Source organism: Cynocephalus volans, chromosome 2, assembly GCF_027409185.1.
Source record: "Cynocephalus volans isolate mCynVol1 chromosome 2, mCynVol1.pri, whole genome shotgun sequence".
Taxonomy (NCBI): Eukaryota; Metazoa; Chordata; class Mammalia; order Dermoptera; family Cynocephalidae; genus Cynocephalus; species Cynocephalus volans.
In genome coordinates, this window is record NC_084461.1 from 217,272,200 (window position 1) to 217,297,543 (window position 25,344).

Consider the following 25,344-nt stretch of genomic DNA (forward strand, 5'->3'; position numbering starts at 1 on the left):
TATGAATGATCGAATTATGAGTACATAATCAAGTGACAAGTACTGATATGACAATTATATATTTTTAAAGTTTCAGATGGACTGGAAGATGGCTAAAAGAACTGAAGAAGTAAATATTGAACTTTTTAAGGTAGTTGGTAAGAAAAAAAAGTCTTTTGAAATATGAAAACCTAAGCATTCTATTTTCTTATAAACTAGTCATGTCCTTGAAAATAAACCTCTCCTCTTTGTTCAGGATGTTGGTGTTAGTAACAGTTGAATATAAATTGGGGTTTCCAGACAAACATCTTATCTTCATATGGAAGGAAGTTCATGAAGCAGGAATTGGTGTTCTTCCCCGACAATGACGGTAATACATTTTTGCGTTCCTTTCCCAGACATCAGTAAATAACAAAATACCTTTCATTTAAAAGAAGAATGAAAGCATGTTCATAGAAAATGCTTAAATCTAATCCATATGCCACTCAAAGGCTTAAAAAAGGAGATGGTTTCCATGAGCCAATTTCTGCACTCATTTTGTGCCAAATAAAACAGATTTCAGTAAAAAGCTTTTACTGCCTCAGAGGGAACTCTGTTCATTCTACAGGATATAAAGTACTATTTATTTTTCATTCAGAATTCCCAATTCTCTACTTACTGTATATTTTCCCACTCAAGCAGACTTTATCCACTGTGGGTAAGCACATTAAAAGGTAGAAAAATACAACATCTTCCCTGGATGGAAGAAATTTTGAAAGTGCTGACGCAGTTTAGCATCTACATTTTATCACATTAAGAAAATGCAATTCTCATTTTTAAAAAAAGCTTACATAATATCATTTCTGGAATTCATAATTTTTACCACTAGAGAAATATCTATCCCAACCAAAAGCAAAACGACATCCCCAGGGGAATGTCGTTTAGAACTGCTAATGCTGTCAATATGGTCTTTGTGTTATGAAAAAGTTCAGAATCTTAACTCAGGCTAATTAAAGAGATGCTCTGTAGACAATCACAGGAAATAGCTTCACATTTCACTTGCATCATTTAATCATGCAGGTGTACAACACAATAATGTATCACTTGTGCCTAAATTTCTTTTTATTAAAACTCAGCCAAAATATCATGGAGAACTCAAAGTGAATGACTGGCATTAGAAAGTGATTAGGAGACACAAACATCAAAATACTTTCCTTTAAAATGTTTTGCACTACAGGCTTATCAGACAGAGCTCTAGTGATATGAATGAAAAGGTCTATGGATGGGAATGGGGCGGTCTCTGAGACCTGGGCTTAAGGAACACCCGTGGAGGAACACAGAAAGATGATCACAGGACTGACTTGCATGGGTAGATGGATAGACAGACTGAGACAAGGACAGATGGACAATCAGGCTGATAAGGACATTGAAAGTGACATGTCGTGACCCTGCCAGAGATCCATTGTTGTAACTTCTAATCAAGATTCAGGGGCCAAGTCTTGAATATGGGAGGTACAGACTTAGTTTCTAATATATTTTAAGGAAAAGCCATTATATGAATAAGCAAAAAAGAGTTTGAACCCAAAGACCTGCAGGGACTTGATGCTTTAGAGTTTTATGAAGCAGAGACTGGTCAAGCACCATAAAGCAGCAGAGAAGAGTCAGGAAGGGAAGTCCTGACTCTTGAGAGAATAAATGGACTTTAAGTGGGCTGTCTGTAAATGCTGGTGTTCACTGTGTGGTATCTCCCTAGGACGCTGGGATGCAACTCAGCCAGAAACATCTCAACCTGAGGAAGAGTAACACACGCTTATCTCCACACAGCAGGGTGGAGATCCTCAGATCTCAGGCCATGCATGGGGCAGGACCATGCTGCTGGGCACATCCTGACTGCTTGAAGGGCTCAGCTGCTCAAAGAGTCAAAAGCACGAGCCTGTCCTGGCCACCTTGGATGTGGTCCCTGCCACACTTCAGCAGATGAGGATGGATTTAGTAAAATAAAAACTTTATTTCACATGTTTTACAGTGCCATGTTCTAAGCCAGGAAAAGGGAAGTTACTGTCAAAAAGTGCCCTCCCCCTGGAAAGGGGGGATTGGAGATTTCAAATAATGTTTCAAGGCATCCGCAGACGGCTGAAGAAAAGAGGCCCAAATAAAAAAGACCAGGGAGTCCCTCAGCTGCTGAGGACAAAAGGCTCTTCCCAGTCAACACCTAACGACGCAATCACTTTCAAAGGCATTATGTTGCTCTGAAAATAACCAGGAAGAAAGAGGCTTCTTAAATACAGGGCCTCGCAAAATAAATGTTGTATCATATTGAAAGCAACTTAATATGCAAAATATTTTCAGATTTCTTGTGAACTTGAATTATTTTGGGCATCTATATTATATTATGTATCATCCCTGTTCTCTAGAAGCTCCAGATTTTTGATGAGGTAGGGCATGTTGAGGGTGGTATGGCCATAGACCAAGCTTCAGATTTCTTAAGGTACAGATTTCTAAGGTACCTGTGCAAATTTCTCATTATGCAGTCACAACAATGCCTGAAATTTCAATGCTAAAATAAAGCGCATGTTAATCAACAAGCATAGGCCTTTAAGTACTAAAAGCCCCAAATAGTTTTCTGCCTCCCATAACTGAAGCAGAGTGAGTGACATCTCACCTTTACTTCTAAATAAAGCTCAAATGTTCACCCTAAATACTCTGGTTGCTAAAATCACAAACGTGAAGGATTATAATGCTCCCTGAGAGCTTCCGGAGGGTCAGCTCCCTACCTTTTCCAATGCCTTGTCTTGCACAGCTGGCCCTGAACCTGGAGGAGGAGGGGCTCGGCGCTTCTTCATCTCCGACTTCACAGACACTGCTGAGATGCTGCCCAGCGAGAGGGATGGACCCAGCATAATGGAACGTGAATGCACGGTTGGGGAGTTAGGCGTTGTTAAACAGCCCTGGTGGGAACAGACAGACAAAAGCTCATCAATATGAGATGACTTCTCTCTGTGTGATGCTCACACATGAAAACAAAACAAAGTGCCAAACTGTCCACCCAAGCTTCTAATAGCATCTGTTTTCACTGGCAGGCTTGAATGGCCTGAGCAAAACCCGTTTTCACTTTGCTGGGAAAGTTATGGAAGGCACTGTAGGACAGATGCATGCGGTAAGGTTTATTTTCTTAACCATAAAGGAAACAGCAGACTTTTTGCATCTCTAAGAAGAACACGTAGCAGCTGGAGTCATTTACTATTCCTGTCCAACCTGCAGGTATGAATCAGGTATGCTGATACATACCTGCAGGTGCGGGCAGACCGAGAAACGTGTCTTCACGAGGAAGAGTGCCAGCAGTCTCTGCCACCTCGAGCAATTCTTCACCTGCTCCAGGAAGGGGCTTACGTTCCTTCTAATTTTCAGAAGTTGTGAAAAAATGACTGTAGTATGAACAACACACTGTGAACACTTCCTGTGACCATCAGTGCAGTACTTTGTGAAAGATATCTAATAAACTGAAAATAAGTGCAACCCAGCACATGAATTAATTATTCACAAGGAGCAATTTCTATACCAGAGGGAGCAGGCTAATGGACATATATATTTTTTTCAGTCTTTTTTCTCCCTAGGGTCCACTTAATAGAAAAATATGTGTTAGTGCCGAAAGATCACTTAGAGAACTGGCACTCTAACCTCAAATTAAAAGCAAAGTGGTGGCTGTCCCCTACCCTGGTACAGGTTGAGTATCCCTAACCCCCAAAGCAGAAATCCAAAATGCTCCAAAATCCAAAACTTAATGAGCACCAACATGATGCTCAGAGGAGATGCTCATTGGACCATTTTGGATTTTCAGATTAGGGATGTTCAACCAGTAACTATTCCATACAAATCTTAAAAAATCCAAGAATTGAAACACTTCTGGGTCTCCTTATTAGGCCGCATGGCTGGCTTAACATCAGCACAGCCAGGCTAAGCAACTTTCCCCCTTCTCCCCCTCGCCTTTCCCTTTTCTGCTCCAGGAATGGGAACGGGGCAGCGAAATTCCTCTCCTGGGAAGGGGTAAACGTGACCATTGTCATCAAAGGAACGTCTTGTGGGCTGTGGGAGCAGGCTTCAGGCTGGAGCACTTTGCACTGATATAGTAACAACATTAATCAGAAGCCTATGCTCTAACTGACCAGTTGTTAGCAGACTACAAAGGCTGTGTCACCTTGCAAACCACTAATTTCAAAATTGCCCATTACTCTGCCAGAACCCTCAAGGGCTTATAAACCCCCACTTTCCTTTGTTCAGGGGAACTGATCTGACTCAGTCTCCCCTCCACGTTGGTGGAAATAAAGCTGCTTGGCTGAAATAGTGCCTGCCTCGGGTCTTTCTCTCCCTTTTCTCTATCTACCGAACCTAACACTCCCCACCCTGCCTGATTTTCTTCCAGTGCACATAGAACCTGGGGCATATTCCACACTGAGGGTCAGCCCAGGACAGGAGATAAGCCCACAGACCCTGCAGACCCTGTCCAGGGTTGACTCCTGGCTTTGCCACTTACAAGCCGCATGGCCTCGGGCAAGTCTTTAATTTCACTCTGCTTCAGTTTATCTCCTGTAAAACCCGGCTGATAACCGTTCCTGCATCACAGAGTTACCATGTGAACTACATGGCTCACCACATGTAAAAGCTCTAAAGTGCTCTCATCAGAAAGGAAGCATCCAAAATGTGTGAGCTACTATGATTATTACATATTTGCTTATCTGTCTCCCTTTACAATGTGAGCAGACACAGTAAGGAGGGACATACTCACCCATGGTCACCCACCACCATATGCCAATCCCAACAGTTCCTGGTGTGTGGAGGGACCTTGAGTTGATGTTTGTGGAATGAATGAATGGATGGGGGAGCCTCTGGGAACCTCTGCTTTCATATTTCACATCATGAACGTGTGGGTAAGATTTCACGTGAACACTGGCTCTCCGTATTGAAAATAAACAAAGGAAACCTATCATATTAAGCAATGGCTCGGTATTATCTGTGCTGAGGCACAAATTCTGTTATGTTCTGCCAGTTACACCCCCACTCAGTTTCCTGAGAAAATTTCTGAGACTCAGATTTTCCGGTGCTCAAACATTGAAGCCACAGGACAAAACATTCCATGAAGGTTGTTTTTTTAATGCCAGTTCATGCTTCCTTATGAGACGCTGAGCATCAAAGATATCCTATGCCTTGGCCACTGAATGCAGACTTCCCCTAGGAAGCAGGTGAAGGGTGCTACAGGAAGTAGCCTGACCCCCAGAAACCTTGCCAATGCCTATTGATGCTTCTGCAAAAAATGTAAATCATTCCTCCCAGTCCTTGAGCTCTGCGGTGGTCGTACTCATTACCAAGCAAATAAGCCAGTGCCAAATAAACTCGGTTAAGTATCTTCCTTTGCCTACATCTACCGCCCTAGCAACTGTGAGGATCAAGGAGACAGAGCTCAGATTTACTTAACCATGCAGAGTCCAGATGACTAAACGAAGTACACAAGGAAAACCAGGGAAGGGGCTTTGCTCATCTAAGGACTGGAGCTGTGAAGGTGTTCCACTGGATGGCTGGCTCACACAAGTACCCCAAATTCAAGGGGAATACTACCCCCATCTTTCCTTATCAGCAGTCACTTAGCATGTGGCTAGAAGGATAGACACTGGGGTGTTCCAAATTGCTCAGTTTCCTTATCCATTACGTCTGCTGATGGTGCTGTACACACATGCACACGTTCACACTATGGAGGTTGGTTAAAGCTGTGACATGCAGTGGAGAACTGTACACCTATGCCCAGGCTTGGCTTGTTACCTCTGATGTATACGTGGCTCCATTTGGCATCCCGGAAACACCATGTTCACACCAAGGCACCTCACGACTCTATACCTAATTGCTTCTCCTCCCTCCACCCTGTCTAGACACGGATGCTCCAGTCCCTCTCGTCTTCAGTCCTCACCACAACTATGCCTGCCTAATTCATCACTCAGCACTGCTGCAAGTCCACCTCTGTCCTTCCCATGCTGTGGGCGGGTGCTCCTTTAAAAGAGCTTCACAGGCCCCCACGTAATATCGATTTTGGGTTTTACTTCTGCAATTTTTTTGCCCTCACAAGCATCCTGACATCTCAGATTATCAACTCCTTAAGGTAAGGAATAGGTGCATCCTCATCTGTAAAATGGGGAAAATACCATGTACTTCAATGTTGTTATAAGCATTGAATGAGGTAATTTAGATAAAGTACGGAACGTATTTATGTCACATGAAGGGTGTCCAATATATGCAGTTTCCTTCTCCTCTGACAGGTGTTTTTGGTACGAATGACCTCATTAGGGGCACCTCATGAGATCACCTTGCACAACAGAAGCCAAAAGCCCAGAGTGCCTCCATCCCTAGTCCTCCTAGAAGTTCTGACATCAATTATGTCCAGACAAGGGGCTTCTTGTGATCCATTATCTGTGTCTCTGGAACTTAACCAAATCTTGACATAACAGGTGATACTTTTTACCCCAAATCTGCTATACACAGTCAGCAAACACCTCTTCTCCCTCACCCCACACTCCTAAGCAGGCTGATTTCAGGGTTCAATAGGCATTGGCCCACCAAACTCCCTCCCTAAGTCTGCTACTCAACCGCATTTCTAAACCTACAGTCGATGGGCAGCCAAAATATATTTGCTGCCCAGCGAATGCCTGTGGTTTAACTCCTACCTTTCTTCTTTCTCCGCTCCTGGAATTTTGTGCACAAAATCCAGAAAACAATCCACAGAGTGATGTGGGAGGAAAATGCCATTAAATGTTGAACGTCCTTTAAAATATGGACTCATATGAACATTAAATAAAACGGAAAACCAAGAGTTCAGTCCGTGCAGTCTGGAGTCACAACAGCTTGGCCCTGTCCTATTGTTCCGGTTTCCTTTATTGGCTCCTACACAAAGCGGCAAGGTTCCACCAAGGACAGACCACCACTTCCCTGCAAGAGAGACTTGCTTTCCTCTTCCCTGTCCAAACTGGTCAACACTTCTTTTTTAAGTATCCTTTTCTTTTAGGGAAGTGAGTCATGCCTTTCTCCAAACAAATCCCACAGACTTCGGCTATCAGGATCTTATCAGATTTTCTCAGGAGTTGTGAGTGCAGCCACACAAACCATTAAGGAAAAGCAATGGATAGCAGAGAGAAGGAAACAAAGCAAACACACCCTTCTGTCTCACGCTTCGTGGGACTTCGGTCTGTGGGGCGCAAATTTCCACCAGGGAAGCTGCTGTCAACTGGAGAGAAAGTCTGATAACCTTCCACCAGCAGCAATACAAAACGCTGTCTCCACGCCACCCCACCACTAATTTGTTATATATCAAATGCATTATTTTATTATATATTATCCAGTATAAAAAGCCAATGACTTGATCCTATAATAAACACACGTGAGAGTGGGGAGAAAGAACAGGAACTAGCAATTTCAGGATCTGTGACAGCGGATTTTGCCACAGGCCTCTAATTTTAAATACTTGATATAAATAATTGATTGCTTCTGTCTGAAAAGTACTCATTGTCTCAGCAAGTCTTATTTTCCTTGCATGTGATTTTCATTGTAATCATGGGATACTTTACCATAGGCACGGACAGGCAGCCGGTGGCACACACTGAAGTCAATAACTGGAGCTTCTCTGGGGGAGATGCATGACCCCCTGCTGTCCCAGCCCTGTGCCATGGCTTACCAAGAAGCTCTGGGTCTCCCAGACAAGCCCTGAGCTTCTAGGCAGCTGGTGGAAGGACTTTCGCCTCGGCCTCCAGAATCAGGCCCTGCCCCTAAACCAACCTTATATGGGTACAAGGCTCTCTGTAGAGCCAGCACTGGGCAGCAGGGGTGTCTCTATGACAGGTGGAGTGCCCCATAGAACCTGATATGGCTCTGGGAGCACTGGGGGTCCCTATGACAATGGTGGGATTCACAGGTACTGCAGGGACCAGGTTTTCTCCCTCTCTCACTGACTTATGGATTAGAGACCAGTACTGAACAGGAAGCTGAGTATGTCCAGCTTTGCAAGTATCCAACTTCACCGGCCTAAAGACAGAATCAATCTGTCCACACAAATAGTAAGGGACTCCATGAAGTCTGACTTCAGTATGCTTCCAGAGACAAAGGGGCAGATGCTGTACATGACACCTTTCTGCTTTGATTTAAAAATAAAAGGATGAATAGTCATTTCATTTTCATTTCTCAAAACAGTCCATTCTGGCAAATAAGACTATATTTTGTGAGAACAAATCATTTAATCAAGTCTACCAAAAGTCTGAGTGGATCTTTTGACATGGCTATTTAGGAATTCAGATACAGATTTTTATTTAGAGATAAGGGAAATATTTTGGTGACAATAGTAACTGACAATCCCATTGGCATAGACATTTCTAAATTAGACCAGATATTTTAGGATGGCATGATGGTTGGAGTTTTAATAAGGAGAAACCAAGGCCCCAGGGGACTGACAGGACCACTCAGGGTGGCTTAGCTCCCTGGTGAGGGAGTTAAACTAGACCCTCTCTATAATTCTTCTCTCTTTACACCACACTGCCCCCTTCTGAAAGGCTTTAAGACTTTTTTTTTTTTTTTTCCCAATTGCTTTGTTAAAGAATCAAGTGGGAGATAAGATTCAGTTCAGAACCTGTTCTTCATACCTTTTCTTCAGATGCAGGTTTTGGCAAATCCAAGGCAGGACCCTATGATATAAACCAGGTCGGGTGAGGGACACCATGATACCTGGCTCACTCTCTGGGGTCTGCAGGCAGAGCCGCCCAGATCTATCAAAGCTCCTGGCGCCGTCTGGTGAGAAAGGAGAGGATATCGCTTCCCATCCCCATCCCGGTTGCCACAGTCCTGGGCACAAGGTCAGGCTGAGCTCCCTGTAGGACAGCGTTCCCGTCCCCACCTGCATGTCCTCCTCCCGGGAGCACGGCCTTCCTGACAGGCATGCCCTGAGCCCGAGCCCTCAGCCAAACCCCACGTTGTCGTCTGGCACCCCGGAAGCCTTGTGTCAACTCAGGGTAAATGGCCGCCCAAGAGGCATGCAGCACGCCAGCTTCATGTGGACGCATCACTGTGGATGGGCAGGGGTCTTGCTGCAGGTTGCAAGGGGAGTGGGAAGCGGTCGCACTCTTTTGGCCAAGTTCCTCTGTGGAATGCCTGAGGAATGTCATTTTAAGTCTTTAAAAGAAAAAAGTTGCAGAAGGTATTTGGTCTGGATACATATTTCAGCCAACAAAATACTGCGCCACATAAACTCTCTGAGGATTCTAAGCATCAGAACAGTTTTGGGTCATTTTTTTACTGGCAGGATCTTTTCTTAAAATGAGTCAACAAAGGATATCCAACTCGTATTTGATTTTCTCTTAACAAAACTCAGCAAAGGGACTGAAGGTGAGCTGTCATGCAGTACTATATTTAGGTCTTAGGAAGTAGGACCATCTGAGAGGCAAGACTAGTTAGCAGACATCTGAATGTCTGGAATGCTGAAGAATAAAGACAATTTTAGAAAGTCAAAAGTTTCTGAGAAGCTTGGGAATTAAAAAGAAATGAGCCCGAGGTAATTCAAAGATGTGTAACATGTGCTCCTTGTCCTCAAGTAGGCCACCATCCTTTTAGAGACAGGGTCATGGGGGACGGCCACAGGCCACGGGAAGACAGACCGGCTCTGCAGTCCAAGTGGGCCTGGCCTGAGAGAGCAGAGGTGATCCAAAAGCTTCACGGGGAAGATAGGATGATAACAGGTTACAATAGGTTAAATCATTATGTACAGTGCAGGTAAAGATGACAGGGACTGAAGAGTGACAGCTCCTGGAGGCAGCAGTGGAGAACCGTTGAGGGAAGAGTTGTGTGGGGACAGCTAAAGCTGCATGCGAGTGCGTGCATGTGCATGTGTGCGTGCATGTAATGGCCTGTGGTCAGATGTGAGATTTCAGATGAGGCAAACTCAATTAGGTACAATTTTGGAGAAAATAGGATTCCAATTTATATAAATATAATAAAATTCTAATGACAACAAAAGCAAAAGTTTTTCTCTTCCAAATGTGCATGCAAAATTTCCTATAATTTAGGTGGTGACATGTTTTGAAAATAGATTTATAAGTTTAATTTTCTATAACTCATCAAGAGTAAGATTTCACATGCAACCTCACTTAAGGTAAATGGATTTCTCTAAACTAAATTAGGCATCTCACACTCAGTGGCTCATGAGCATTTTATTAATACTGTGGACTATATCAGGAAAGGAAAGGAAAAATCTATTTCGGCAGGTCTGAGCACTACGAGAAGACACCTCGACAGGACATAAAAACAAAATGAAAATGAGAGCAAAACCCTTTGCTAGAAGTCTGTTTCTAACACTTGTATCAAATCAGGAAGACTTCTCTGTTAATTCTCAGTAACTGAGTCATTAGGTGGAAGAAATAAGCTGATTAGATTCCTTTCCTGGCAAAATTTATATTTACGGAAAGTAGGACAATTTTCTTAAGAAGCAGGAAAAGCAGTTGTGTGGTTTGATAGGCTCCTTCTTTTGGTTGAGTTGACTAAGTCTCCAAAGCATGACTCCAAATGTTTGTCTCTCATCTGCTAAGACACTTACTGTTTATCACTATCTGTATGTACTACGCTGCAGAAGAGGTAAGAGGGGGACCACATAATTTATTATCCAAAATGGGACTATTTTCCAGATGGTCAGAAAAAAAAGCTAAATTGGAAAGAACACGGGACAACAGCACTGTGGGGTCTGTCCTAGGCAAATAGAATGTGTGGTCTCCCCACCAAGAGGGGAATCTGAGCTGACACCTACAGATGAGAGGGGACTCTGAGCTGATACCTGCCAAGTGCAGAACAAGGACTAACCTGGCTAAGGAGGAAATCTAAAGTCCACGCTTGGGAAATAATAATATATTCATATGGAGGCATGTATTTTACACAAATCAGCCCACTTGGCCCTATAACAACTCTATGAGGTAGGAAATAACATGATTCCCATTTCGCAGCTAAGGAAACTGAGGCACAGGGAGTTGGTGGCTTGAGAATCAGACAGACTGGCTCTGGAGCAGAGGTTCTCAAACACGGCTGTGCATCAGAACTCCCTGGGAGCATTTAAAGACGGGAAGACCCAGGCTGCACCCCAATCCAAGTGCATCAGAAACTCTGTGGTGGGGCCAGGCATTGGATGTTTCCTTTTTTCAAAATTATGATGGCAAAATACACATAACAAAATTTATAATTTTAACCACAGTGCCCAGGCTGGAGGTGAACCGTTTTTTATTCTAGGGATAGTGCCTCAGAGCCTCACCATCAACATGTCTTCTGGCTCCAAGCCCCATGATCTCCCATGCCTGGGTTCCACGTGCAAGACGCACAGCCGTACTTGTGCAGGAACTGCATCTCCACCCATCTTACTCTCGGCGAAGCATGTCAGAAATGAATGGCAGTGGTTTTCCAGGGGAAACCATGAACAGCTTCCACCTGTTTCATGTAAACCATTCACAAATGTTGGTACTTTACAATTAATTAACAAATTACCAATGACCTCACCTTTGACCCCTCCTGGGGCTCTTCTGCCACCTCAATTAGGAACTACTGCAAAGTGCATGCAGCTGCTCTAGCGCAGGTCCTAGGACTGCAGGGAGGAGCCACTGGGCATGTGCATCTCAAGGCCCCCCACGGAGCTCACCTTCAAAGCACCAAGCAGTTTCCTTCATGTTCTCCTGGTAATCCTGTCATTGAGCCCCAGCCCTGTCCTGTTCCCTGGCCTGACCTTTAGGGCTCAGATTCTGCTGTTCTGATACACACCCTTCATTCTCACATTAAGACCGTATCACTTGTTGAAAATAAAGAGGGCAGCAAGGAAGGAGACTGCAGTGGATCTGCACATGCCAGAGCATGGGAGGGGGGAACGGCCCACAGTCCTGGGGAAGCAGGAGCACTAGAAAGGCGGCCCTGGCAGAGACACAGGTGTTCTCACCAGAAGGTGGGGAATACAGACGTGGCATTCCATCGGATCTTTCCAGTGGAACACTACTAGCTTTTAAGCAACAGTATAGGTGCTTTTCCATGCCTCCCTCAGCACAAGTTGGGGTGCCCCTGGGCTGCCCACTGCAGCCCTGTTTCCTTCAAGTCTCCAGCATGGCCACTTCCAAGGCCTTGGCCCACAGACTGTCAATGCACCTGAGGCTCTGTCCTGGCCAACACAAATGCCCTCTGGCTTTCCAAGACTCACTCTGAATTTCCTCAGTCCCCTGGGAATCCGCCACTGGAATGCTAATCCCTCTGTAACCATGGCTCTCAGTCTTTTGGCCCCACCTGTCCGAGATCCATGCCCCCAACATACCCTACAAGAGCCAGGCCAGGCTGTGCACAGGGAGATTCGGGGGGGGCGTTCAGATCCACCCTGTGGAGAGTCATCGCTCCAATCAGTCTCCACTGAGCAATGTCCCCGATCCCCCCCAATTCATTTACTCTGTGTGTGAGTAAATACGTATTCACATACATATATATATGATAACTCACTTCTGCCACAAAAAAACCTCTCTCTTATGTCTGTAAATGCTCAAGTACACAATTCCAATTTCAATACAGAAACCTCAGCCTCCTATGTCTGGATTATTTTTCCAAGTCCCTGAGACAGACCTCACTTCCCTGCATCAAGGTTTGTCATAAACATCAAGCCTGGGGATAGTTTATCTTCCTCCAGATGGCTCCTCATATAGGTCACATCATTCTGCCACATGGCCTTTTTCTCCATTTTTTGTGAGACAATGTTAAATGCAAGTGTCTGTCACTTCTTGTGAATAGAGTCTCCTAACGACTGTCCAAGAGGCTGAAGACACCTGTGTCTGACCACGGAGGATCATTTCTCCCAGAAGGGCAGGAGCGGGCAGGTGCACAGGTGCTTCACTGCCCGTAGATTTGCCAGGCTCCAGACTTCCTCCCAGATGACACTTCCTTCAAGGACCACATGCTTCTGAACCTATTTTCATACCAGAAGTGAAATACCTTTCCCACTGTGGCTCTGAGTCTACCTCTCACGTTCTGAGCAATTCTTAAACTGGCTAGTACACCAGCTGAACTGAGCAAAGAAACCAATCTTTCTCATGTTTTGAGACTGGTGGACTGCCTACTGCATGGATTTGAGCCATCACAATATTTATTATTTCACTATTTTCCCCAGAATGTCTAGGATACGGATACAAAAATGATCACTTACTTTAGAACTTCTTACGTTTGCAAACTTTACTTGCATTAAAATCCTGGCAGTTGGCATTTCTCTAGGGAGACGCTTCTGTACATGTGTGTGCACACATGTGCATACACACACAGAGAAACGCATGCACATGCTCTCACACAGGAAGTTTATCACTTTCACTGAAATCACAGGCACTGGGGGGAGAAGAGGGGAGCCCAGCCCTGCTGAGCTATAGAATAATGGGTGTGCCTTGGGCTTGGTCATCAGCTATGTGGTCTATGTAACCCACAAGTGCCTTGGTAGAGGAGCCCAGCCTTCTGGTCAACCATGAATAGCTGACATGCCCAATGTCCACTGCTCTCACTCAGCATGCATGCAGACCAGACATCTTTCTACACTTCTTGTAAAGAATGTGGTCGAATGCAGGCATTAGGAAAGAAAGGGAAGTTACAGGACATGATTCTTATGCTAATCCCACACTCAGACAGGCATCGACAGTCAACCCCAGAAGCCTTCTCCATTCCGTGTTCCAGGAAGCACCTCCAATACAGAACTGCCACAGATTATTAAAATTATTTTTAAATGGTCACATTCCTCTTCCTATATTGTCCTCAGCATAAATGTTAACATTTCCCTTGGTTTCCTGGAGAAGCTGCAGGAGGCAGGTAAGTTTCCAGTCTGCCAGCAGAAAGTCTAACTGGCCTTTTTTCAGCCTAGACCATGACACAAGTGTGGCAAAACTTTTGGCCACTTTCAGAAGATGAGTCCAGTTGATTTCACTGTCCAGACAAAAACCACCAATGGCTACTCGAGGTGGGACAGAGACAACCAGCTCCATAACTCAAAGGGTAAAGTGTCTACTTCTGGTCAAGGGTGCTGGCTTTTTGGGGGGAGTGCTCTATTTTTCCCAGAACAAAATTATAGGGTCTTAAGGTTGGGATGTCAAGTTCTCACCTGGATATGAGCCCACCTGTAAACTCCTTTCTGATGCTCAGTTGGTTCTTTTAGGTGGGAAAAATAGCTCACTCCTCAGAGAGTGACACTTCCTCCCCTCCTGCCACCCAGAATCAGCACTGGGGACTCCTCCTGATACCGACCTGACCACTCAGTGCCTTGGGGAGAATGGAATGAGTCTAGTAAGGGACCCCCCCCACCCCAGCCCCCGGCTGTGCTCACATTAACCAGAGAAAAACAAAGCAGACTGCTCAGATGTTGACCTTTCAGCCAACTAAAATCCTTAGCTCCTTCACACATGAACAACTATAAAATCTGCTTCTCACCTCAACTGCTCTACATTTGCAAAAATTTTCAACCTTAGTGCACTGATTTATGTTCATGTCCTCTGGCCCTGCATTGTAGACAACTAAGATCTATGTAAATCTTTTGTGCTGGCTGCCATCCCACCCAGTTCTCTCTTGCCTACGATCTGTGGCCCTTGAGTGTGTTGAGTTCTTGTGCTCTGGGATGCACATGTACATCTCTCCTTTAGACCCTTACAGATCAGAAATAAAACAAATGCCCGCTGGAGGAAGTCCATGGCCCACTGGCTCCACAGGATATTGGCAAGTGACTGACGTGACTAAGAAAGTAGAAAAAGGTGGGAAAATAAATGTTCTTATTTTTTTAAAAAAAGAGAATTAAGCCTTATTAATAGTTCAGAGTATATCCTTCATGATACGGTATGCTTCTTAAAACCACACAAAGAAAGAGCAGACATTTAGGGTAAATCACAGCTGACCGGCAACAAACTCCAGCAACTCCTGTAATTTCTTGGTCAAGAGGAGGCTACAAGGTTTAAGGCAAACTGAAAAACAGTCATACCGGAAAAAAGTAAAGGGGAGATTTCCTGGCTTACTTGGTTATGACAGGATTCTGGATCATTTCTTTAAGTGCAGAAAGGGTCCTGTGGGCTTGGCTAGGCCAGGCATAGAGCCTCACAGTGGGAGGCCCCTGGGGACAGGCCAGGGTCACTCCATCTCCTGCTCACCAAAGGCCAGCACTTTCAGTGGCCTGTGGTTATTCTTTAACTCAGATGTATTAGCAAAATATATCTTTAATGATCTGATTTTGGTTTAATAGCCACCTCCAACTCACATATCGTATGATCTCAGAACAAAATATACTCTTTTTCAAAAAGTCCTAATTTTTAATGCATGCACGCTGTGACAATGCCATAAAGATTTAAGTTGTATTAAAGGAAACTGCTGATATGCAATACTCCAAGGCTAGAAGAGGACCACCCCAGGAAGAGCAGGACAGGCATAGACAAACAGTGGACCTGGCAAGTGCTCCAGAGATAGCTGTTAATTTCTGATTGAAGGTAAGAAAACATTTAGGAAGAAGACAGGACCATTTTAAATATAAGTCAAATAAAAATCAATTACTTTGTAATACTAGAAAAGTCCTAGTATCTACAGCTTGCTTATTAACGACCCGACTCCCACCCCTCAGATTATCAAGGTATTATTTAGTGACATTCAAATTCCTCCCGTCCCCTGGGCCTCATACACCTCCCTTGCTTGCTACTCTCACATTTATGTTTATAAGGCTGACTGCATTTTTATAGAAACTATCTCTGCCCAGCATCTCTTGTTAGCACATTTGCCAGACCAAAAGCAAGAGGGGAAAAAAACCCAAATTTGGCAATAAACTACTAATTAATACTTTCAAGGTCTCCAGGTATTCCTTTCCTTTAGTTAAATCCGTTGCCAGGAGCTTTCCCACAGGACTCTGTTGCTTCCTGCAGCACTATGTTTTCTGTTGCTAAGGAGGAGTTGGCAAAGGCATAAAATAATTCCAAAATTAAAAGCGGTTTCATATACTAGTTAATTGACAGCACAAATAGGCTTGGAAGCAGCACCTTTTCTCATCCTTGTCATACGATCTGCCTGGCAGATTTGGGGGTCGCAGGGGCAGAAGCTGGTGAGGGTCGCAGGGGCATTTCTACTCCTCATGCCTGAGATGGGATGCTGTCCGTTCCAGCACAGGCATCCTTGAACTCAGGCCTTCCACTCAAGGCAAGAACGCTCTGAATAGGCAACCAAGGAACCAAACCAAAACTGTAGTTCTTACCTGTGATGAGGACTTTCATCTTTCCATGTGGCTAAGAGCTACTCACCACTAGCTTACTAAGGTGTTACCACTATTTTGTATTTATAAGATTAAATTCAAACATTCATAGAATTCACTTTAGATTTTAATTTTGTCCTCTTCAGTGGGTCCTGGCTGCCATGGAGAATTGCAAAGATCTTATCAAAGTGTGTCCACCCCAGTGAGAAGCCCACAGGACAAAGAAGGATGAGTTTTTATCAGAACTTCACCAGCACTGTACAAAAGTTGATTGAGGCTTCCAAGTGCTGCTACTCTTGTTTCTTGATGATATATTACTGTTAATTTTGCTTTATAGCCACCAATTATTATTGCTAATAATTAAATCTATGTGGTAGCAAAATGCTTAGCAAATAATTTTCAAATAACTAGAATAAAGTAGAAACAAGAAGGAATCACCCATACTCTACACTAAAGCAAATGTAAATATAATCTTCCTTAAATTTACTTGTATTATAATATTTAATTATTGAGATGTTGCCTGCAAATAAGTGTTATTTTGGTTAACAGTGTACTCAATTACCTAAAATCTCAGAGATAAGCATACATTCTCTGACAACATAAATGAGCAATATGATTGCTAACAGTCAGTTAATTCAAACTATGTCTTAGAATCCCCCCTTTCTTGACATCTAGAGAAGGAGGACAGAGACAGGGGAAGCAGACATGGTGAGGGGACTGCAGGGTCTGCTGCCCCACCTAAGGGGTAACGCCAGGACCAGCAGCTGCACAGCACATCTGGCTTCCCTCTCCTTGACTCCAGCGTCAGTGCTGCCACAGGGTGGACAGCTCAATGTTATTATTTCCCTGGTTTCCTTGCAGCTATAGGTAGCAATGGCCTTAAGTTCTTGCCAATCAAATGGCAGTAAATGTGACATGCATGCAAAGTCCAGACTGGCCTGTAGAAACCTCATGGACATGTCCTTCCATGGTCATCTCTTCTCCAGCCGGCAGAGAGGCAGAGGACCACGTTGTAAGGTTGCGTCTCAGTCCCTGACGAACACAACCTCAGAAGTGCTATGAGAGAAATCAACAGCTTCTGGTCTAGGCTTCTGAATTTGGGGAGTTTACTTGTTACAGCAGCTTAGGCTACCCTTTCTAATATGTGGTCACAGTCAAAGGAGTTTGAGTGTCATAGATATTAGCTTAGAACAGAGAGAAGCCTGAGGAGGAAACATGCCTTCGGTCTTAAGCTATAGCCCTATGTAGAAGGTCTGAGAAGGCTGGTTGCTGGGTCCGACAAGAGCAGGTACAGACCAATGCACCATGAGTCTGTGCTAGAACAGACCACCTGTGCAGCAGTGTGGAGGACCAAGACACACAGAGGCCTGAGAGCCTCAGACAGAAAGAACCGCACAGATGACATTACTTATGGTTCCAGTGGAGCAGGTGGTATTCTGAAGGAGGCAGCAAAACCTGAGGATGACTGTATTTAGAGAAAATGATTGATACCCTTGTGACCCAACAAAAGCATTAAAAGGAAGCTTCTCTCTCCTCTGTGGAATGCCCCATTCCTCCCTGAGACTCAGTGTGTTCCTCAGCAAGCAGGGCTGGGGTCCTGGGCATTCTGGGGGACCGGCATCACTGGCACCTGTGCCAGGTCATCCCAATCCCAACCTACACAAGTGGCGGTGGCAGTTCAAGGAGAGGAACAGGCATTGTCAATTTTCCCAAAATGCTCAATGGGATTGAGAATGCTGATCTCCACTTTCCAATGAGGGAGTCATCATTCAAAATCTCTGCATTAAAATTTAGAGTAGTGGCAACCGGGATACATGTTCTAGCATTAGTCATCTTTATTTTTTTGTTTCTGTATGTCACCTAACTTTTCTTGTACTACTGGGAACTGTCTGCTTTCAGTGTAGGATATAAAGTACTAACAAACGCAACCAGAAATCAATTGTCCTTGGCTATACTTCTGAACATGGCAAGCATGCATTCAGTGGCAGCTTAGAAGCTCTTACTCTTGCATGAGTTGATACAATCAGGAATAATGGTGAGGAGGAGGAGGAAGAGGAGGAGGAGGAGGATGTTAACAGTGAATGGCTCTTGCCTTCAAAGATCTTAAAGTCCCTTCCCCGCTTTGCTACCAATTAACTCCATGTTGCAATACCACCAGGCTGCAAATGGTCAGAAGATCAACTCAAAAAGAGGTGACAAAGGTGGTTTTTGGCACAGCCAAATCCATTCAGATGACTGGAAGGAGAAAGTTGAAAACCACTCTTTGCCAGTGTCATAAAATATACACTATTTAGAAAAATAAAGAGTTTTATTTGGTAATAAAAAAAAGATGCATAGTTGATATGTTACCCTTGGTTTCATTTCTACAGATTTCAACAAGTTTATACTTGTCTTGTGAAGAGCAGGGAAAAGACCATAAAGGAAAGACTGACATTAAAAACAATAGATACTCATGTTTTAAGGGAACACAGGGAAAATCAGTAATTGAAAAGGACATTGTCTACCTCCAATATCTCTAGAAATATCCCTCACCATAAGTAAAGGAACACTCAGAAACCAGACACTGAAGGGGTAGGATGTATTAAGTAATAAATACACTGGTATCCCAATCAGTAAACATGTGGCTTAATGGAACCTAAATAGAGGAGCATTATTTGCTTAGTAATTTTTGAGGCATATTTCCTGAACTGGGTAGAACTGACCTGAAGCATCAATTCCAGTTCCCATTACAATGATTTCTACAGAGGAAAGCCTGTATTACAGCTCACGAAAATACCAATATTAATGCCTGCCCATCTTCATGCAACCAAACAGGATTCACATCAAAGCAGGTGATGTCAAGGAAATTCACATGTAAATGAAAATCATATTTTTTTTCTGTAAACAACTGTATTTTCAAAGGAATAAGCTTCATGGCTATCTGTATGTATAATTTGCTTACATTTTTTGCTACAAAGCTATTAAATCATCCAGACAATATAAGACAGAAATCCATTATGCTAAAAGAAAGCAAATATCAAAGACAATCCACTTAGAAAATATCACTAAATATGTATTTTTATAGTTCTACCAAAATATTCTAAATATATATAGTTATATATACATATATATACATTTATAATGTATAAATACTATCTTTCAAGCCAAGAAGGCAAAACAATTCCTTTCTTACCCTTTTATTTTTCTTGGTTTTTCTTTCTTTCTTATCTCCCATAATATCCAGGCAGTATTTATCGCCCAAGTGTGTCAAATTATCTCACTATGAAGCTCAGTGCCAACACTTTCAAAGTGTGCCTTCCTGAAAGCTTTCCCAGCCTCCAAAGGAGACTTCAGGTGCCCGGAAGTCACCCAGTGGGAAGCATCTCTCAGGGTGCTCGGCTTTACTGGAGTCCATGTCCTCCAAAGGAGTTTTGCTCACCATGTGATTACAGCCATGGTGTGTTAACCTGGGGCAGCAACCATTCTCAGCCAAGCAAACAATAGGTGTCATCCTGATCATGAGAGGAAAAGAATTCTCTGATACTTCTCCCTCAATTTGAGGGGGAGATATATTGAGAAATAGTAAGTCACTGGTTCAGTCTATTTCTGCACATACGTTTCCAATGTAGAGTCATTAAAAACTGCCCTGCATGCACACACACACACACACACACACCCCTACGATTGCACACACACACATATGCACACACACACACACACACACACACACCATGCACAGTAGTTAAAAGCCGTAGTGTGCACTTTTAAATCACAAAATAGGGCTCCTAAGGAAATGGAACTTTTATTTCTTAACCCTTCCCCTCTCTCTCCCCCTTAAAGTATTTTACACTTAAACTAGAAGCACTGGGCTGGCTGGTTAGCTCTGGTTAGAGCACAGACTTGTAACACCAAGGTCATGGGTTGAATCTGCATACTGGCCAACCACCAAAATAAATAAAGAAATAAATAAACTAGAAGCACAGATGCCCGTTAAGCTGGAGTCCCCTCTCAGGGACAGACCCACACACAGTCTGTGTCTTCCCTGCACAGACCTCACTCATCCTTTCTCACAGGAGTGGCACCTGCTGTGCTACCTCTACCTGTCACTAGGGCCTCAGGGCTGGGATCTCAGCAGCACCAGCTCCACCTGCCTGAGAGCCCCTAAGTCAGAATTGTAACAAGGCCCTGGTGACGCCTGTGCACCTGGAGTTTGAGCAGCCCCAGGTAAGGGGCTCCTCGGTGTGTGTCTTTTCTGAGGACAGGGGCTTGGCCCGGCTCCTCTCTGTGTCCCACATGTTCTCTGGTGCACTGTGTCTCCTACAGGACAGACTCAGCCAGAGCTTGCCCAGTAAGTGGCACTGGACTGGGGCAGGGGGAGGCTAAAAGGAGTTACCTCAAAGAAGGTACTCTGCTCTCCTCTTTATTTTCTTCTCTCTTTTCCTTTTTCCTTTTTTCTTTTCCTTTCCTCTCCTTCCCCTCCTCTCTCCTCTCTTCCTTCCTCCCCTCCTTACCCGCCTTCCTTGTCTATTTTTTTTTCCTCAACATGAATTATTCTTTTACCATGAGTCAAAATTCAGACTTTAGAAAATAAATCACATTAAGAGATCTATTTATCATACAACATGGTGACTTTAGTTAATAACACTATTGTATACTTGAAAATTGCTAAGTTAGTAGATTTTAAATGTTTTCACCACAATAAATTCATATGTGAGCTAATGGATATGCTAGTTAGTTCAATGTTGCCATTTCACAATGTATACATGTATCAAAACATCATGTACACCATAAATAGACACAATTTGTATTTGTCAATTAAAATAAATAAATAAAAGAAAATAAATCATCACCTACATTGTTAAAACATACTAAAATACTGTGCATTGTTTATGGACATACACCCTTTCACTACACTTATTAAAATACAAATGCTTCAAAACGGTTGTGACCCCTGGGAAGGAAAGAGAAAACAGTCTATGCTGGAGTTACAGAGGCAGCATCATCTGTGTTTTCTGTGTTTCTTAGAAATTAACAAAAAGATAAAAAATGAGAAAATGTATCCAGGATCTGAAGGAGGAAATTTACGAAGAGATTAATACCTTAAAAAACAATGTAGCAGAACTACTGGCGCTGAAGGATTCATTCAATGAAACAAACAAACAAACAAAAAAACCCCACAAATGAGAGCTTGAGTAGCAGGTCAGAGCAAGCAAAAGCAAAAATTTCTGATCTTAAAGATGCTCTTTTTGAAAAAACCCAGGTGGACAAAAACAATAAAAATAAAAACAAGTTTAAAAAATGAAGAAAATCTAAGAGAGCCAGCAGAGAACTTTAAGCACACAAATATCTGAATCACAGGTATTCTGGAAGGGGAAGAAAAAGAAAACGAAATTGAAAATCTATTCAATGAAATAAAAACAGAAAACTTCTCAGATATAGGGAGAAACATGGGCTTTTCAGATACAGAAGGATCAAAGATTCCCAAACAGATTCAATCCAAAGAGATCCTCTCTGAGACACATTATAGTCAAACTGGCAAAGCTGAAACACTAAGACAGGATCTTAAAACAACAAGAGTAAAGCATCGAGTCGTCTATAAGGGAGTCCCCATCAGACTAACAGCAGGCTTCTCAATAGAAACCCTACAGGCCAGAAGACAATGGGACGATATATTGCAAATACTTACAGGAAAAAAACTGCCAATAAAGAGTACTATACCCAGGAAGACTATCCTTGAGAAATAAGAAGGAGATAGTGTATTTCCCAGAGAAACAAAAACTGCAGGAGTTCACCACCACAAGACCAGCCCTAAAAGAAATCCTCAAGGAAGTTCTGCATCTGGAATCTGAAAAATGATAATCACTACCATGAATACACAGAGGGAACAAAACCCACTGGTAGAACAAAAATGCAAATGAGAAAGAGAAAGAAATTAAATCTTACCACTTCAAAAAACCAACAAACACCAAAGACAATAAAATGGAGGAAAGAAACAGAAGATATTTAAAACATCCAAACAAAAATTGATAAAATGCAAGGAGTAATACAATAACTTTCAATAATAAACCTAAATGTAAATAGATTAAACTCCCCACTCAAAAGATACAGACTGACTGATTGGATTAAAAAGGTAGACCCAACTATATGCTGTTTTCAAGAGACTCACCTCACCTATAAAGACACACAGAGAAATATTGAAGGGATGGAAAAAGATATACCATGCAAACAGAAAGCAAAAATAAGCAATAAGCAAGAGTATAAGCTATTCTCATACTGGATAAAATAGACTTTAAACCAAAAATAATAAAAAAAAGACAAAGCAGGACATTATACAATGACAAAAGTATGTATCCAGCAAGACAATATAACAATCATAAATATATATGCTCCCAGCATCGGAACATCCAGATATATAAAGAAAACTATCAGACCCAAAGAGATAGACCACAATACAACAGTAGCTGGGGAACTGAACAACCCTCTCTCAACATTGGACAGATCATCTAGGCAACAAATCAACAGAGAAACAGAGGATTTAAACCACACTTTAGATCAACTGGACCTGGCAGATATCTACAGAACATTTAATGCAACTACTACAAGATATACACTCTTTATCAGCACAGGGAACATTCTCCAGGATAGACCACATGTTATGTCACAAATCAAGTCTCAGCAAATTAAAAAAAAACTGAAATCATGCCAAGTATCTTTTCAGTCCACAATGGATTAAAACTAGAAATCAATAACAAATGAAACTCTGGAAACTAGAAAAATACATGGGAATTAAAAAACACGCTCCTGAACAATGTATAGGCCCAAGAAGATATTAAACAGGAAATCAAAAAGTTTCTTGAAAGTACCGAAAAATAAAGACACAACATATCAACACCTGTGGAATACTGTACATGCAATACTAAGAGGGAAGTAATAAACTAAGAGGGAGGTAATAAACACATCAAAAGAATAGAAAGATTTCAAATAAACAACCTCACATAACACCTCAAAGAGCTAGAAACACAAGAACAGTCCAACCCCAAAATTAGTAGATGGAAAGAAAGAACTAAGATCAGAGCAGAACTAAATGAAATAGAGACCCAAAGAACAATACACAAGATCAACAAAATGAAAAGTTGGTTTTTTGAGAAAATAAACAAAAAAGACAAAGCATTAGGTAGACTAACTAAAAAAAGGAGAGAGAAAACCCAAATAACAAAAATCAGAAATGAAAAAAGAGACATTATCACCAATACCACAGAAATACAAAGAATCATTAGAGACTATTATGAACAACTATATGCCAACACATTTGAAAACCTGGAGGAAATGGATGAATTTCTGGACACATACAAACTACCAAGACTGAACCAAGAAGAAATAAAAGACCTGAACAGATCAATAACAAGCAGTGAGATTTAAGTAGTAATCAGCAGTGTTCCAACAAAGAAAAGCCCAGGACCAGATGGCTTTACTACTGAATTCTACCAAACCTTTAAAGAAGAATTAATATCAACTCCCTTCAAACTATTCAAAAAAATTGTAACACAAGGCCATTCTCCCACACTCATTCTATGAGGCCAACATCACCCTGATAACAAAACCAGTCAAAGATATAACAAAAAAAAGAAAACTATAGGCCAATATCTCTGATGAACACAGATGCAAAAATCCTCAACAAAATATTAGCAAACAGAATTAGTTACCCATCAAAAAATTACACAACGTGATCAAGTGAGACTCAATGCAGGGATGCAAGGATGGTTCAACATACATGAGTCAATAAATGTGTTACACCACATCAACAAAATCAAGGACAAAAACCAAATAATTATCTCAATAAACACAGAAAAAACATTTGACGAAATTCAACATCCCTTCATGATAGACTCTAAGAAAATTCAGCATAGAAGGAAAGAATCTCAACATATTAAAAGACACATATGTCAAATACACTCCCAATATCATCCTGGATGGGGAAAAGCCAAAACCTTTTTCCTTGAAAACAGAAACAAAACAAAGATGCCCATTCTTACCACTCTTATTTAACATAGTATTGGAAGTATTAGTCAGAGGAATCAGGCAAAAGAAAGAAATAAAGGGCATCCAGAATGGAAAAGGTGAAGTCAAACTGTCTCTGTCTACAGACGACATGATACTATATATGGAAAAACCTAAAGACTCTACACAAAAACTCTTAGAGCTGATAAACAATTTCAGTAAATTTTCAGGATACAAAATCAACACGTAAAAATCAGTAGTGTTTTTTTACTCCAAAAATAAACTAGCAGAAAAAATAAATCAAGACAGCAAACCCATTTACAATACTCACCCAAAAATAAAATGTGTATGAATAAATTTAACCAAGGAGGTGAAAGATCTCCACAATAAGAACTACAAATCACTGGTGAAAGAAATCAAAGAAGACACAAAAAGATGGAAAAATATCCCATGCTCTTGGATTGGAAGAATTAACATTGTGAAAATGTCCATATTACCCAAAGTGATCTACAGATTCAATGCAATCCTCATCAAAATACCAATGACATTTTTCACAGAAATAGGAAAAACAATCCTAATATTCATATGCAACAATAGACCCTGAATAGTCAAAGCAACCCTGAGCAAAAAAACAAAGCTAGAGGCATTATATTACCTGACCTCAAATTTTACTACAAAGCTATATAGTAACCAAAACAGCATTGTACTGGTGTAAAAGACACTTGGACCAAGGAACAGAATAGAGAACCCAGAAAATGACCCACATACTTACAGCTGACTGATCTTTGACAATGGCACCAAGAACATACTCTGGGGAAAAGACTGCCTCTTCAATAAATGGTGCTGAGAAAACTGGACATCCACATGTACAAGAATGAAACTAGACCTATACCTCTCATCATATACCAAAATCAACTCAAAATGTATTAAGACTTAAATATAAGAGCTGAAACTATAAAACTCGCAAAAGAAAACAGGGTAAACACTTCAGGAAGTAGGACTGGACAAATATCTCATGAATCATACCCCAAAAGCACAGACACCAAAGAAAAAATAAACAAATGGGATTATATCAAACTAAAATGGTTCTTCACAGCAAAAGAAACAGTTAACAGAGTGAAAAGATGATGACA

At 42.1% G+C, this 25,344-nt stretch overlaps 1 protein-coding gene across 4 annotated transcripts in view; it reads right to left on the reverse strand.

Annotated features, from left to right (window-relative positions):
* COBL (cordon-bleu WH2 repeat protein) overlaps positions 1 to 25,344 on the reverse strand; it is a 295,923-nt gene that overhangs the window by 139,515 nt on the left and 131,064 nt on the right. For 3 of the 4 annotated variants that reach the window (XM_063088248.1, XM_063088250.1, XM_063088247.1), the window contains one exon: positions 2,733 to 2,906. The exons of the other annotated variant lie outside the window; for it this stretch is intronic. In XM_063088248.1, the coding sequence (XP_062944318.1) occupies positions 2,733 to 2,906 (174 nt within the window). The remainder of the gene's footprint in view (positions 1 to 2,732; positions 2,907 to 25,344) is intronic. 4 annotated transcript variants of the gene reach the window in all.